Genomic DNA, 15,965 nt, shown 5'->3' on the forward strand with positions numbered 1-15,965 from the left:
TGGTAATAATTTAGTCCAAGAGTATAATTGTATTTCTGGTCAAATGCTAAAATGGCTGACTAACGTAAACATCTTGCTAGTTAGCATTAAACATTAAACAACACTACTAGTCAACAAAAAATGGCGAATTTTACAGTAACAGACAAAAACCATTTGACACGAAATAAATAAAAAAGTAGAATCTCCACATAAAAATGGAGTTTGTGTGATTGTTGCTTGTTTGTGACATTCTCATCACATTTCATTTTTAAACCTTATTCATGTCACTTTTTTCATATAAGAGACCAGAGGAAGCTCAGCAGGAAAATTATGAAGAAGGTGAGACAGGCAGCGCCAGACCTGCTGAGGGTGAGACAGGGAGAGCCAGACCTGCTGAGGGTGAGACAGGGAGCACCAGACCTGCTGAGGTGCAGGTAGGTGCTACAGTGGAGTAAGATTTTAGATGGTTGATGAGAGGAAGATTCGAGCATGATAACAAGTGAGTACGACTAAATAATACTATAACAACCATGATTTTAATGTTGCACTAGTCCTCCAACAGTATTTTTACTGTCCTGTCCACTGTTTTTATATTAGAGATCAGATGAAGTTCAGCAGGAACCAGTTGAGGGTGAGACAGGGAGAGCCAGACCTGCTGAGAGTGAGACAGGGAGAGCCAGACCTGCTGAGGGTGAGACAGGGAGAGTCAGACCTGCTGAGGGTGAGACAGGCAGCGCCAGACCTGCTGAGGGTGAGACAGGGAGCGCCAGACCTGCTGAGGGTGAGACAGGGAGCGCCAGACCTGCTGAGGGTGAGACAGGGAGCAACAGACCTGCTGAGGGTGAGACAGGGAGCACCAGACCTGCTGAGGTGCAGGTAGGTGCTACAGTGAAGAGTGAGATGGTTTTAGGTTGCTGATGAGAGGAAGATTTGAATGTAATAATAAGTGAACACAGTTAAATATATGTAATCCCATTACAAGTAGGGCTGGGCAGTATGGTTTAAGAATAAAATAAATGCTTCCTTAGAAATATCAGAAAAATAAGTGTTAAACTCTGCTTTCTGGTGCATTTAGACTGCAATTTTGGCCACTGTTTTTTTCTTTTGTCCCTCTGAAAATTAACGTAGTTCCAGCTGTTGTTGTGAGTGAATTATTTCTTTTTTCATTCTGTCAGAAACAAACTGATTTTTCTGATTGTTGGTCAGCATTGTTGGCTGATGCAGTTTAAAATATTCTGATGAGAGTCAGATCAATTCAGACTGAATATTCACAGCTTTAGTCTTGTATTAAATCTGTTTACACATCTCTACCCATAGGAATAAGATAATATATCCTACATTCATATTATTAAAATATATCCTACATTCATATTAAATAAAAAAAGAAACATTACTGATACATAAACAGCTTTTTTATAATTAAAACGTCCACGTTGGCCGGTAATCACCTGGATCCGGCTAATGGGGAGTAAGTAAGTAAGTAAAAGTTTATTTATAGAGCGCCTTTCACAGATATAAATCACAAAGCGCTGTACAACATGATAAAGATCAGGGCAAATACCTCTAACCAATAAAAACATCAGGAAAAACAATAGCAGTGATAAAGTAGAAAATAAAATCATGAGTATAAACAAAGTGAAGGTGTGAACCCGAACAAAGCCATCTTTTTGAAACATTTAGGGAGGGAACGCCTGGATGAAAAGGTGAGTTTTTAGATGATTTTTAAAGACCTCTACAGTGTTAGAGAGACGGAGATTTGAAGGTAGACTGTTCCAAAGTCTGGGTGCAATAGTCTGAAAGGCCCTGTCCCCTTTGGTTTTCAGTCTGGTTCGAGGAACAGCCAGGAGGTTTTCAGATGTGGATCGGAGGTTCCGAGAGGTGGTGTGTGGGGATAAAAGCTCAGATAGGTAGCTTGGAGCCTGGTTGTTAAGCGCTCTATAGGTCAGGACTAAAACTTTAAACTGTATTCTATATTCTACCGGGAACCAGTGGAGGGACCGTAAAACTGGAGTGATGTGAGCCCGTCTGCTGGATTTGGTTAGGAGTCTGGCTGCTGCATTTTGGATGGCTTGAAGGCGTGAGAGGGTGGTTTTGCTGAGACCAGTAAAAAGAGCGTTACAGTAGTCTAAGCGTGATGAAACAAAGGCATGGATGATTTTTTCCAGATCTGCAGTAGAAACCAGTTTACGGACTTTTGAAATGTTTCTCAGTTGAAAGAAACTAGAGCGGGAGATGGTTTTGACGTGCAAGTCTAAACTTAAAGCTGGATCAAAAATAACTCCTAGGTTTCTAATGTTGGCCTTGGCTGATGGGCAAAAAGACGCAATTTCTTGCTCGATTTTTGGCTGAAGTTCCGGGGGTGCAGAGATCAGGGTCTCTGTCTTGTTAGCATTGAGGACAAGAAAGTTGCTGGACAGCCAGTTACTGATCTGGGTCAGGCAGAGTACAAGTGTGGCCAGCCTGTCCAACTGGTGTGGCATAAAGGACATGTAGAGCTGAATATCATCAGCGTAGATGTGGTAGGAGATGTCTGGGAAAGACTGAATGATGCCAGCTAGGGGAAGAATATAGAATGTGAATAGTAGAGGCCCTAGAACTGAACCTTGTGGGACCCCGCATATTAGAGAGGCAGTATCTGAAGAGAAGGTTTCGGACTTCACTGTGAATGTTCTGTTGGTGAGATAGGAAGAGAGCCAGTCTAGAGCAGAACCTGAAATCCCAGCCAGGGCCTTCAACCTGTTTAGTAGAACGTTGTGGTCTACAGTGTCAAAAGGAGCCTAAGTCTCCTCCCCTTCTGGCCGGCTCATGGGTCCCCGATCAAAAAAAAAAAAAAAAAAAACAGAATGTTAGTGAACTGGTCTATAAAAGTTATTTTCTTGTCTTTCTGGGCTTTGCCTTACGCCCTGAGTCACATCTGTCAGACTTTTCTAATCCTAGAGTTTCACCGTCTATCAGATTTTCTATTAGAAGCTAAAGCAGGAGATAGCGGCAGGAGACTATGTTCATGTTCAGCCTGCATGAAACACTCAGTGACACGTTAGAATCAGAAATAATCATTTAATGTATTTTTTTCAGTGAAGTTGACCTACGGTATATATTGACCTACAAACAGATTTGTTAGATTTCCAAAATGTGTCCCCCCCAATATTAAACTCGTTCCTACGCCCTTGGTGTGATCGTTATTATAACGTATAGGTCAGTCACATATGATGTGGAGAGAGCCTGAAATGCGATCTCCTGAACAGAATTCCTCACAGAACCGGGTCACGCTGTAATGCTGTCTGTCAACTAGTGCTGTGTTAGTTAGAGTCACTGTTGCAGAATTACCGACTGACACAAAAACAACCCGAATTTTCTCCGAGCCTGACACTAATAGTCATGTGGACCGTTTCGTCGGCCAGGGCTTCGAGATATGTTCTGATTCGCCGCTGATTCTAACCTTACATCCCGTTCCATATTTTCCGAACTTGACAAATTAGCCCGAAGGCAGTGCAGACTGATATTAGCTAAATGAAGTGAACCACGTTTCTCAAACTTTGCATTTAGGTAGGGAATTGTCTTTAAAAGATGTTAAAACTTTTATTTAGCTTACTCACCTCAGACTGGAGCCTGCCATGGTGGGGGAGCAGAGTCAGTAGGCTGCATCTAAATCGCGAAAGAGCCACGGTGGGCACAGCCTCCCTCTTCAAACGGAGACGTGCAGAACAACCCAGTTCAAACTCCATCATGCTGGCGAAGGAATCACGGGTAAAATGCTGGTTGCAAACTACACCACCAGGCGGGAGCTGACTGTTTTCCAGACACCAATTGCGCGCCATCACTGGCGCCTAATTTCTAAGTCCAGCGGAAAGGAGTGCAACCCCACAGAGCAACCGAACCCACTACACTACACCTTCTCACCACACTAACACAATATGAGCACTAAACCTGAACTACTTTCCTAATTACACAAACAGCCAAATACTAACTAAACTACAATATCCAACAGCCAAGCTAACACTAAATAAGTATGTATAACACTAAAAGCTATACTAAAGATTAGGATATGCTAATGCTATACGCTAATTCTGAACGACCGCTAACCTCCTACACTCGCTTGCAAATCCAACTCCCTAACTCGCCACAAGGCGTGGCCGAGACTCTCGATGCTTTATAACTTTGACACAGAGCTGCTACGTAGTACTCTACTGGTTTACGTAGTATCTTTCTCTTTAGCCATTGGCTAAAGTGTATTCAAAATGACTCAAACTCTATGTTTTAAGTTGAAGGTGGCGCAATACTGTGGTATTTAGGCAGAATTTTTAATTTTTAAAGAAAATGCCCCAAAATGCTAAAATAATGAATACACACATTTAAAACACCATTAGACACTCATTTATACAGTTCATCAGCAAAAAAAAGTTAATTTAGACGTTACTTGCTCTTTAAACAAGAAAGGTAAGTTAATATTACTGTTAAAACATGTGTTGTTTAGTTTTATTGTCTTTATTTGAAATATCTTTTGTTATTGGGGTAAAACTCTGGATAATATTTATTTGGCTTTGCTTTTGTTAACTGGAAGAAATTGTTTTTGGGAATTATCTGTTTCTTCTGAAACAAAAGAACATGTTTAATGTAAGATACATATAAAGGACGGTAGGGCTGAATCCATTCACACTTCATTGTCTTGTGTAGACGTGTTGAAAGAATGTGAAAGTGAATATATTTGAAATAAACAAACACAATAAATTAATAGAGAAATACTAAAACAACCCAGCTGATCAATTTTTCAATGAGCCAAAGTTTAATTTGCATAACTGGATCTTTTCCACCATCCTTGAAGGTGAATTTAGCAGCGGGTTTTTTTCAGCTGGTTTCTCCAGAGTTAATTAGGCCTGCTGCCTGTTGATTTCTGTGCAGTGTTTTAAACTGCAAATAGATGAAACAGAAAACTTTCTTTTTTTTCTGAAAGGTATTTTCATCTGCTGAGGTCAATCGATGACTGTGTGGGAGCCTGCTTGGTTTTGCCTGGAGAACAAAGAGAAATGATGAGGTGGAGGAATGTTTGTCGTTGTATTTACTTTTAGTTTAATGTGAGTTTTCATTGTGTTTACAGATGCCCTGGAATGAGCATACGTTAAAGATGTCGAAGTATTAAAAATAAAGAGAAAAGAAAGCTGCTGTAGGATGCAGGAACATGCAGTCTTTGGTTTTGGTTTGGTTCTGGATTCTGACTCTTAGGACCTGTTAGTGGTTGCTATGATACACGCAGCCTGCAAGCCTCATACCTGCACACAACACTCAGAGCTAAAAATGTTCTGCATGGTTTATCTTCCACTGTTTTCTCTTCTGTAAGCTGACTTTTTGTTTCAAATTGTTTTATTTGTTAAATTAAAACTAGAAACATCCCCTTACATGCCTGGAGTTCCTCGTGGTCTAGATTTCTTCTACAGACCAAAAACATGCTTTTTAGGTGTTCCCTTCATCCATCCATTCATCCATTTTCTTCCGCTTATCGGGTTGTGGGGGCAACAGCCTAAGTTGAGAGGCCAGACTTCCCTCTCCTCAGTCACTTGGGCAAGCTCTTCTGGGGGATCCCAAAGTGTTCGCTGGCCAGCCGAGAGACATAGTCCCTCCAGCGTGTCCTGGATCTTGCTTTATTGCTTCTCCCAGTTGAACGTGCTCGGAAAACCTCACCAGAGAGGTGTCCAGGAGGCATCCTGATCAGATGCCCGAGCCATCTCAACTGGCTCCTCTCCTTTTAGGTCTTAAAGGTGTTTCTGCCTCTGGGCAAAATCCTGAATCAGCATGGCCTGAGCTATCACATTTACACCGATGACTGTCAATTATATGTAGCAATGGATGAGAAGAATGCAGGCTCATGATTGGCTGCATGTTTAGATGATGTGAAGGGCTGACTGGCATCCAACTTCTTAAAGTTGAATGAAAGGAAGACTGAGTCTATTGTTTTTGACCCCCACTACCACCGTTGCTCTCACCCTGTTTGTGACCTTTTTAACCCTCAACCCCAAACAGTGCGTGACAAGTCTCGGGGTAAAGCTGAATGCTGAACTCTCAATGGCCTCACAGATAAACTCCGTAGTGAGGTCTTGCTTTTATCAGCTTCGTGTTATTGTTTTAATGTGTTCTTAGTATTCCTCATGTTTTATCTACTGTTGATTGGTAATTTCATCTTCTGTTTTAGTTGCTTGGATTGGTTGTGTTTTGTTTTAGCCTGTGCAGCACTTTGGGCACCTCCCATGCTGCGTTTTAAACATGCTATATAAATAAACTATGGTATGGGATGGTTAAAATGATGAATGCACATTGAGGAAATAGGTTTTGGTTTTGGTTCTACAAATGAACCCTGGGGGTGCTAAAAGCAAGCTAAAACAACCTAGTTTCTCTTTTAAATAGTAATTAGGTGTGGTTGAGCATGTTTGCTACCTGTGACAGTTACAGGAAGATGATTACAAGGCATTTATTAATGCATTCATGTGTTCTTAGAATCTGTCACACTGAGAAAAAAAAGTGGCCTTTCTGCCTAATTTCATCTAAAAAGGTTTCACATCTTTTTCTTCTCTAATAATATCAGGGATGTTGGCCCATTTAGTTTGGATGCTACCCACATGTTACACCACTGTGTGATAATTGTGTTCAATTACCCACCAGTAGCTTGCTATAATGGAAAATTATCAAACCAAAAGACTAAGTCAGACATTGGAGCTCGTGGTGTAAAGGAAGATGACAGAAACAAGTAATTGTGACTTTAAAGGAACTTAATTGTATGATGCACCAAAAAAAACAAAGAAAATAAATAAATACATACAGAAAACAGAAAACACATTTTTTTCAGGAGATAAGACAGTGCGTGTTATTTCATTTATATGGAAGTCTACAAAATAAAATAAAAAAAATAAAATAAACAAATAAAATAAAAGAGCTAATTTATTCCCTTCTAGAGTTTTTTCCATTCTTTAAAAGTTCCAGAAAGGAACGACTTGTTTTCCAGGTCAGAAACAAATCACAGTCACAGGAAAGTTCATATTTTCTACACCTGCTCAGGCGGTAAGTGCATACTTCACTTCTGCATAAACACATTGTGGCTGTGGCCAAGGTTCTGTCTGATAGGTCAAGAAGTAAACGTTCATACTGAAGCCAGCAGAGTGCTGTTATCTTGTCTTGTGATGCTGAGTTAATTGGATTTCACCTCCATGCATTGTCTCTTCTTTGAAGAAAGAGGTTTAACTCTATGAGAAAATCAACCCTGAGCCACACCACATCAGACTGTCCTATCACTGTAAAGGTCCAATCAGCCAGGAGTCAAAACACGAGTCTGGAAACCACACAGAGTCTACTTTATCTATAAGGTCACAGGAGCCCACTCACAGCATCTGAAGCATTAGAGCATGAACACATCTCTAATGATACATGGGAGCCTCAAGCAGACCTGAAACAAACAGAATAAAATCAAAGACAGACTAATCCGCTTCAAGTCCCATAGTTTTTAAATGAACCTCTAAAGATTCTAGATTATTGCTAAATTACATCAATAAGTAATCATGCATAAGGGAACTAATACATCTTTTTATAACTTAATCTAGTTTCAGTTATTTTTGAATAAAGTTATATTTTAAGCATTTGTTTGTTGGGATGAAAACAGTATTACACTATTCTGAAAACTCATGTCTCAGTTCTGAGTCACCAGAGATGCAGCTTTTAAGGCACCTGTGGACTGAGAGTGGAAAGTTTAGAATCTTGTTTTTCGGTCTCTGCTGACGCATATTTGTTTCATAAAGGATTAAAACCATGACAACAACTAAGAGCATGACAAAACTTAAAAGTACTGAATCTGGTAGTGTCTTGTGTAATGCCAAATGTAATGATCTGAAGTTGTATATTTATACACTGTAATTAGATCTAAGTCAATAATCAGAAGTGGTCGTTTTTATCATCAGGGAGTTTACTTAAACACTCTGTATTGACCGAGAGACAAGAAAAGAGAGAGAGTTGGGATCGTTTAAAAATCTTTAATTTCTATAATTATAAATTCTTACAATCTACCAGGACTATCTCAATGATGAATGCATATGGATTTGGATGTTTCGTGTTGGTGTGTGTGTGTGTGTGTGTGTGTGTTTTGTTCAGAATCTCTAGGCTGACGTAACGAATCTGGTTGTTATGACTAGGCTACCACGAGGCTTCAGAAGCTGATGACATGAGCCGCCATTTTGCCGTATTTACGTACCCAGGGGGAGCCTCCCGTGTTAGATCAGGAATTGCCAGGTCCTCGGACCTTCAGCAGTACTGGAGCTGGTTGAAACAGCGGTCACAGCACACAACGCCCGTCTGAAGGGTCGACTCAGGTAGCAGTCGGCAGGCGTCAAGAAGTTCACTCTTATTTTGAAGGAACGTCGTCTCGTTGATACAAACGACGGAAATCTCCAGCTTGACAGATCTCAGCTTAAAATAGGAAGTACATCTGGCCAGCCTGTATTCCTCTTTGCGGTGATGGATTGAGAGCTGGTTGAAAACAATGTTGAGAGTATGATGTAACTCCTTTGGAGCTCGGATCGAACAGAGCTGATGTCAACGTGGAACTTAACGTGGAACTGAACATAAAATGGCGTTGCCTTATTTTATATCCCCTAACTGTTTACAAATCTCAGTAAACCGGATTGGACGACTTTCATAAAACAACCCAGATTCTGCCCTACCACAGACGAAAGTTCTGATTGGTTGAGAATAATGTGTCATGCGTTTCCATGGTAATGTATATCAGTCTGTCTGGTGCAGCCCTGTTTATTCATTTAAACACATAACTCATGACATCTTTATTTCACAGATCATTCACCTGATTATTAATGATAAACATATGCTTTGATTAGCTTATCACAAATAAAGTACTTTAATTAATCAATGAAAAGCGTTCTTCTTCTCTTCTTCTCTCTCTTCCCCTGGAATGTAAACATACTGAACCAAGCGTCCGACCTTGGTGATGTTACTGTGTGAAGGGGCAGCTGTTAAGGGCAGACAATTATAAGCTTCATAACGCTACACTTGTGAATCCTGAAAGATTGGTCTCAGACGCAGGACGCTTGATGACTTTTCCACTATATGACAGATTTAAGTTAGGGTGTAATTTAAAAGTGACATAATGAAATCTACAACAGAAATGTTAAAGCTGTTCCCAGTGGATCATTGAACTCATCATGGCAACCACAAACCTATGTTTCTCACTCCATGACAGCTTACATAAGGAAACAGGCAAACATGCAGATGTAGGAATGTAAAAAGTTCAAAACAAAGTTTAATTCCAGTTTGGGAAATACTTTTTTGACATCATAAATACCTAAGCTTTTGTTATAAATGGCAAACCTGAAAAGTTCAGCAGGTAAGAAAAACAGGATGTCTGCCCTTTAGCAATATGAGTATGACTGCAGCTCAGTCTTGGTGCAGTTTGTAACTTTGCTGCTTGTGTGTTCCTCTCTGTTCTGCAGATGTGTGTGTTTGTGAGTCTGAGCTGGGGCCGCCAGACTGGAAGGAACCTCTGGACTGTGTCCGAGCCTCAGAGCTGTGCAACCAGAACAGCCAGTGCAGTTCTCGCTACCGGATCATGAGACAGTGTCTGTCTGGTGGGGACAAGGAGCGCAGCACTATGCTGGCCTCAAAGGAGTGCCAGGGTGCCCTGGAGGTATTGCAGGACTCACCGCTGTATGACTGCCGCTGCAAGAGGGGCATGAAGAAGGAGCTGCAGTGCCTGCAGAACTACTGGAGCATCCACATGGGCCTGACTGAAGGTAAGCTCCCAACACGGTGAGGGATGTATCAGCAGCTAGGCCTCCTTCTGCCTGTTGACTTTTTCTTCTTCAGTGTTTTGAGCTATGAGTTGGTTATTTCTCTCGATGAGAGGTTCACATGTGAGGTCAAAGTTATTCAATATTGATTATTGTGTGGGCAACTGGTGAGTTTTACCTGAAGTGCAAAGAAGGGCCATGATGCTTTGTTTGCTTTTACTTTAGTTTTAAATAAATCTGCAGTGATTTTCCATCTGAGGTTACATCTTAGTATTGTGGAGTGCTTGTGCAAGTGTAAAATACAACCTGAAGGAATTCACTCAGAGATTCTGACAATTTCACTGTTAAAGGATCTGAGTGCTTGTTTCTTTTTTCTTAGGGTCTCTCAGACAAAAATAGAATGACAAGGAAGATTTATTTAGGATGTGTCTCCGTTTTAAGAGAGAAAGATTGTAAAGCTGAAATGGAAGTGAACAAAGTCAGAATGTTGAGAATGAAGTTTACTTAAGATTCATTTATTTTTGTCTTTTGGACTTAATTCTTGACCATTACATCGACTTTCTTGTCAACATTTTCCTTTAATCTCAGCGTTAGGAGTTCAACTCGTCACACTATCAACTCTAAAGTTGTTTTAACGAGAAAAAAATAACATCTTTCAGTCAGTCTGTCAGTCTTTAAAACCATTCTGCAGAAAAAAAAAACAACTTGAGATTAAAAATCTATAACAAGACATGAAAAAAGGTTCTGGTCTTAGGCAAGTTCTAAAAGTAATCAGAAAATATAAACCATAAAAACTTGATTCCGTTAGGTCTTTAGTTATTCAACAAAATGAAAACAAAGTTTAGAAGTTGTGTGAAAATGTTTCCATGGGAATTCAGAAGTCCAGTCAGCTCTACCTGAAAAGCAGGAATGTTGTCCTGCTGGTCTGGAGCATACAGGTGTGTGTTAATACAACCCCAAGGAGGAACAACAGACCCTTTCCTACCAATTTTGAGTCCAAATAAGACAATTTTCTGGTCCTTTTTCAGGTTACAATGGAGTACCTGAACTGGGGCAGGCACTTGTAATAGCTCAGTAGAGTCACAGAGCAGAACTTGTGGTTAACTCATGCTGATTGGTTGTAACTCAGTAGGAAATGACATCGGCATATGTCCCAAACAACTGGCATTTGTAAAACTGGAAAGGTTGCTGGTGAAGCAAAAGGGAAGCAACAGAAAATGTGCACTTTGCACGCTGCTCTACAACCGCTAAGCTAATCTCCCAACTCCGGAAAAAGCAGCAGATATCCCCCACAGGGAAGTTGTTCATGGGGCTTTGTTGTCTCACAGGGCAATGTAAAAAACAACATTTCTTCTGGTCATTGAATGCCACATTTTTTACATCACACAGCCACTCCCCCAGTTCTCCAAATGGATTATGGAGTACTTCGACAGAATTAAACTTTTACTGTTATTAAAGTCTGTGGACGCTTTTCGGCGCTGATCAATTATGATAATTATGACTCACTGCAGAAGCAGTAAAATGCTGAAGTTTTAGCAGCGAATTTATTAGGAGACACAACAGTTGAGAGGACCGAGCCATTGTATCCCCCTGTCAATTTTCCACCTCCCTGAAAATTTCCGGAGCTCCTTTAGTGGAAACACGACTTGAGTCATTAAATAAAACAAAGATTTCCAACACAGCAGCAAATCTACAGAATGACTGAAAAAAAAAAACATCAAGCTTGGATCATGGGATGGGTTCTTATATCTTCACACACAGCCTTTTTGTTTAGAGTATTTGCTTAAATGAAGACACTACAGACTTTTCCGTACGTCTTTTGCCCCGCCCACATGCTCAGAGATTTCCATGTTCTTGAGAAGTGTGTGTGAACAAACACTGCTGGTGCGGGACCTGGACCGATGCTACCCAACCTGGACCGGACCGGACCGATGAGGAGGTGGCATACTAATTCTGTGGATAGTCTGCTTTGTTTGTTTCTGGCGTTTGTTTGTTTCTAGAGAGTAAAACCAATTACTGTGTAAAAACTAAACAGACTAGAGAGTGAACAAAAGAGAGAAACTGGTTTAGAACGCAGTGCCATTTGAACAAAAATAAATAAATCCAAAGATAAGTGGTAATATATCCTGCAGGCAATAAGGAAGTTCAGGTGCTTATTGTTTTCTGGTCAGAAGTCTAGGATTCCTGTCTGTTTTTTTGAGTTTCACCTGCATCCTTCCCTCTGACAGCAATCTAAACCACATGATGGTGTGAAATGTTTTTCCAGTCATTTGAACAGAGTATCCTGTAATACCCCACTCTCTCACAGAGGTAAAACAGCAGTAATTTGAATGTTTGAGGCAGAGTGTTTATTTGTCAACTAAAAGGCTTCCCTGTGGCCCGGTCGCTGAGCTCCAGCAGTGATAGATCAGCTGTTTGAGGAAACTTGAATCCACCAAACAAGGATGGAACTGGACCATTCCCATTCCCCTGGCTCGCGCCTGTGACTGGTTCACAATGCAGTGCTGGTCTTACTCTCTGCTTATGTGTGTGTCAGCATTACCAACACACACACACACACACACACACACACACACACACACACACACACACACACACACACACACACACACACACACACACACACACACACACACACACACACACACACACACACTGTTGGCTGGCCTAGTTTGGGTCCCAGCAGTGGCAGAGCTCATTAAGAGCCTTTCTCTTTGTTCTCTGTTCCACTGAACATGTCTCTATGGTGCCATCAATACTCACACACACATGCTCACACACATACACAAGTGGTGGGGCATGCAGGGTGGAATTGTTAGGCCGGTTGTGTTTGTATGTTTGGACAAAGTTGCAACGTATGGAAAAACAAACTCAAAGCCTCAGACATCTTACACACCACAGCTTCACACACCACAGCTTCATGGCCATGGTGGTGCGTTCAAGATTTCCTTTGGTCTGTGTGTTTCAGCCTCAGAGTGTGTGTTTTTGTGTCATAATGCAAAAAGTAATGTTTTTATACTAAGTGATTCATCAGCATTTGGCTTCCTTGTGTCTTTAGTTCTTGTTATCCTAATATTTTCCCTCTGATAAAAGTGTGTTTGGCCACTTGTGGTATGTGTGTGTATGTGTGTGTGTGCGTTGGTGTGTTTAACGCTGCATTTGTGTTTCTAAAGGCTACATCACATTGTCCGGTTGTAGGATTATGACACATCCACTGTAAATACTAAAATACTAATACAATATAAGTGTGTGTGTGTGTGTGTGTGTGTGTGTGTGTGTGTGTGTGTGTGTGTGTGTGTGTGTGTGTACACATTTCTTCTGTGTTTTCTACGTCATCTTCATTCTTCTCTCATACATTGTCAGCTAGGCTGTACACACTGGTACAGCATTAACTCAGAAGGTGGAGTGGGTCGTCCAGTAACTAGAGGGTTGTTGAATCCTACCAGAGAATGCTCCTGTTGTGTCTTTGGGCAAGGCACTTATCCCACCTTTCTTGCTGGTCGTGGCCGGAGGGGCCAAGGTGCGAGTGCTCAGCAACCTCACCTCACATTGTAGCTCATCACCACTAGAGTGTGTGTGTGTAAATGTTAGTGTAAGTGTGTGTGTTGGATGGACAGTAATGTGAAGTGCTTTGGAGTCCTCTGTCACTGTGTCATTGTGGTGCAGCTGGTAATACTGTTTCCTTGCAGCAAGAATGTTGCAGGTTCAAATCCTGGCTGTTTCCTTTCTGCATGAGGTTTCGTGTTTTCCGTAGAACATGTGGGTATCTTTCGTGTACACTTGATTTCTCCTTCAGGACAAAAACAAGCATGTCAGTTTAATCTGTAAACTGGATTAGTAAAATGTAGGGCTGCAACATATATCGCAAACATATCGTTATCGCGATATCAGCATGCACAATGTGTGTATCGTAAAGAAATATCACAATGATTTGTCAGCTCAAATGTTTGCTAAACATAATGCATTCTGTCGATCAAACAGAAGCATTATGATTTTTTTAACAAATGTAATAGAGCTCATCACCCATTTGGCCAACTGGGTGGGTTAGGTGTCCGCCCCTGAGGCGGACGACACTTAATTTTGATGGTTAGCAAACAACTGAGTTAGCTTTGTTCTGCTCTTTCTGCTGATTCTGCTTTTCCCGGGATCCGCTGATTGCCTTTTCTTCTTCATTTTCTTTTTCCCTTTCCTCACATCTTTTTCTTTTCTCATTTTTAGAATTTTTGTTGTCATTTTTTTACTTTTCAGTTTTTGATTATTTTTGTTTTTGTGTTAAGTTTTTATTTATCGCAAGTAATATCGTCATCGAAATATTAACCCTTTGATGCATAATGGTCACTACAGTGGACAGGTACTCAAAATTGTTATTTATTTATTTTTACTATTAAGCACAGCTGTTGAAGACTTTATTATATTTGAGCCCCTCTATTTGGACTTCAGTAAGTCAAGCCAACCTATTTCATGTTCAGAATGCACGCTGTCCACTGAGGTGGACATGTAATAAATTATTTGTAAATTATTAATTATTACAAAAAATATGTAAATATGATATTTGTTTCATTCACACCTAAAGATGAATGAAAAAAATTGTTTTAAAAAAATCATGGTTGAAGATTTCATATTTCATGCATGAAAGGGTTAATCACTGTTATCGCATATCGCATGCTTTCCTAATATCGTGCAGCCCTAGTAAAATGTATAAACACATGAAGGACACCCTGCTTCGGTAGTGTTAGATTTACATATCTTGGATGCATTAATTATAACTTTACAACTTAACCCTCTGGAGGCAGGCGTTGCAGATTTGTAACGTTAAAACCTACCTACCTGGTTACTCCACATACGTATTTCATGAGCATTTTTTTTAACTCAGAAGTACCCCTGAAGGACTTTGTTGTTCGTCCTTTTATCAAAACTTATTTTGAGCCTGAGAGGGTTAAAGTGAAAATACTCATTTGCACAGGCTCGTTGAAATAAGCCATTTTGGAAACTAGCCCAGTTTCACACTGGAAGCATCAGCAGCATGAAACTGCAGCGGAACTATTTACTCGCGAATTTCAAAGCGGTCCTTTTCACACCGAGACAGTCTTGGCCGCAGTACAGCTTCCTGGCTGTGTTCACAGACATTTAATACATAGATGCCTCGTAGACTGGCATTGCCTATTGGAGCTACTGTAGTGGGGTGGTGTAGTGGGGCGACGGTGGCACAGGAGTTAAGGAGCTCGCCCCGTAATCGGTAGGTTGCAGGTTCGAGTCTCGCTCACTCTGTCGCTGTCGTTGTGTCCTTGGGCAAGACACTTAACCCACGTTGCCTGCTGGTGGTGGTCGGAGGGACCGGTGTTCTAAAATAAAATGTTTTATTTTATTTTAATTACCTTAAAAGACTCAAAGTCTCTTTTTACACTTTATATTTATTTAATCAGGATCGTTGTCAAGTCGACGCCAGAAACAATGAAACACAACTTGAATATCAGATGAACAACAAGGCTTTATTCAACCGGCATTCATACAAGTTATCAATCATGAACGAAACATTTCTCTTACCGTTGCTTATGGGTGGAGAGCTGAACACCCCAGTTAGAAAACGTAATCCATGATAGGTGAAGAACTGAACACATGTAATCCATGAACCTCGTCAGGTCGAATCCTTCAAGCAGCTCTAACCCCCTGAGCCCTGCTCTGCTCCTTATACATTCCCTGATGTGCGTGCAAAGCTGCACACCTCCGCCATGATTACCTTGATTACATCCTCATGATCACATTATGTTCGGCTCTACCATGATTACCCTTGATTACATCCTCATGGTAAATGGCCTGTATTTGATATAGCGCCTTCTAGAGTCCTGGAACCCCCCAAGGCGCTTTACAACACAACCAGTCATTCACCCATTCACACACACATTCACACACTGGTGGGGATGAACTACAATGTAGCCACAGCTGCCCTGGGCCGCATTGACAGAGGCGAGGCTGCCGAGCACTGGCGCCACCAGTCCCTCCGACCACCACCAGCAGGCAATGTGGGTTAAGTGTCTTGCCCAAGGACACAACGACAGCGACAGACTGAGCGGGGCTCGAACCTGCAACCTTCTGATTGCGGGGCGAACACTTAACTCCTGTGCCACCATCGCCCCTATGATAAGTGTGATTGACAAACAGTAGTGATCAATAACTTGTATAAAGCAATTATACAACAGATGACAAGTTCAT

The 15,965-nt window shown here is 41.1% G+C and overlaps 1 protein-coding gene across 2 annotated transcripts in view; it reads left to right on the forward strand.

The window, feature by feature from the left end:
• gfra2b (GDNF family receptor alpha 2b) overlaps window positions 1–15,965 on the forward strand; it is a 303,407-nt gene that overhangs the window by 17,852 nt on the left and 269,590 nt on the right. For both annotated transcript variants that reach the window (XM_054747149.2, XM_054747150.2), the window contains exon 2: window positions 9,459–9,758. In XM_054747149.2, coding sequence (XP_054603124.2) covers window positions 9,459–9,758 — 300 coding nt within the window. The remainder of the gene's footprint in view (window positions 1–9,458; window positions 9,759–15,965) is intronic.

Source organism: Nothobranchius furzeri, chromosome 6, assembly GCF_043380555.1.
Source record: "Nothobranchius furzeri strain GRZ-AD chromosome 6, NfurGRZ-RIMD1, whole genome shotgun sequence".
NCBI lineage: Eukaryota > Metazoa > Chordata > Actinopteri > Cyprinodontiformes > Nothobranchiidae > Nothobranchius > Nothobranchius furzeri.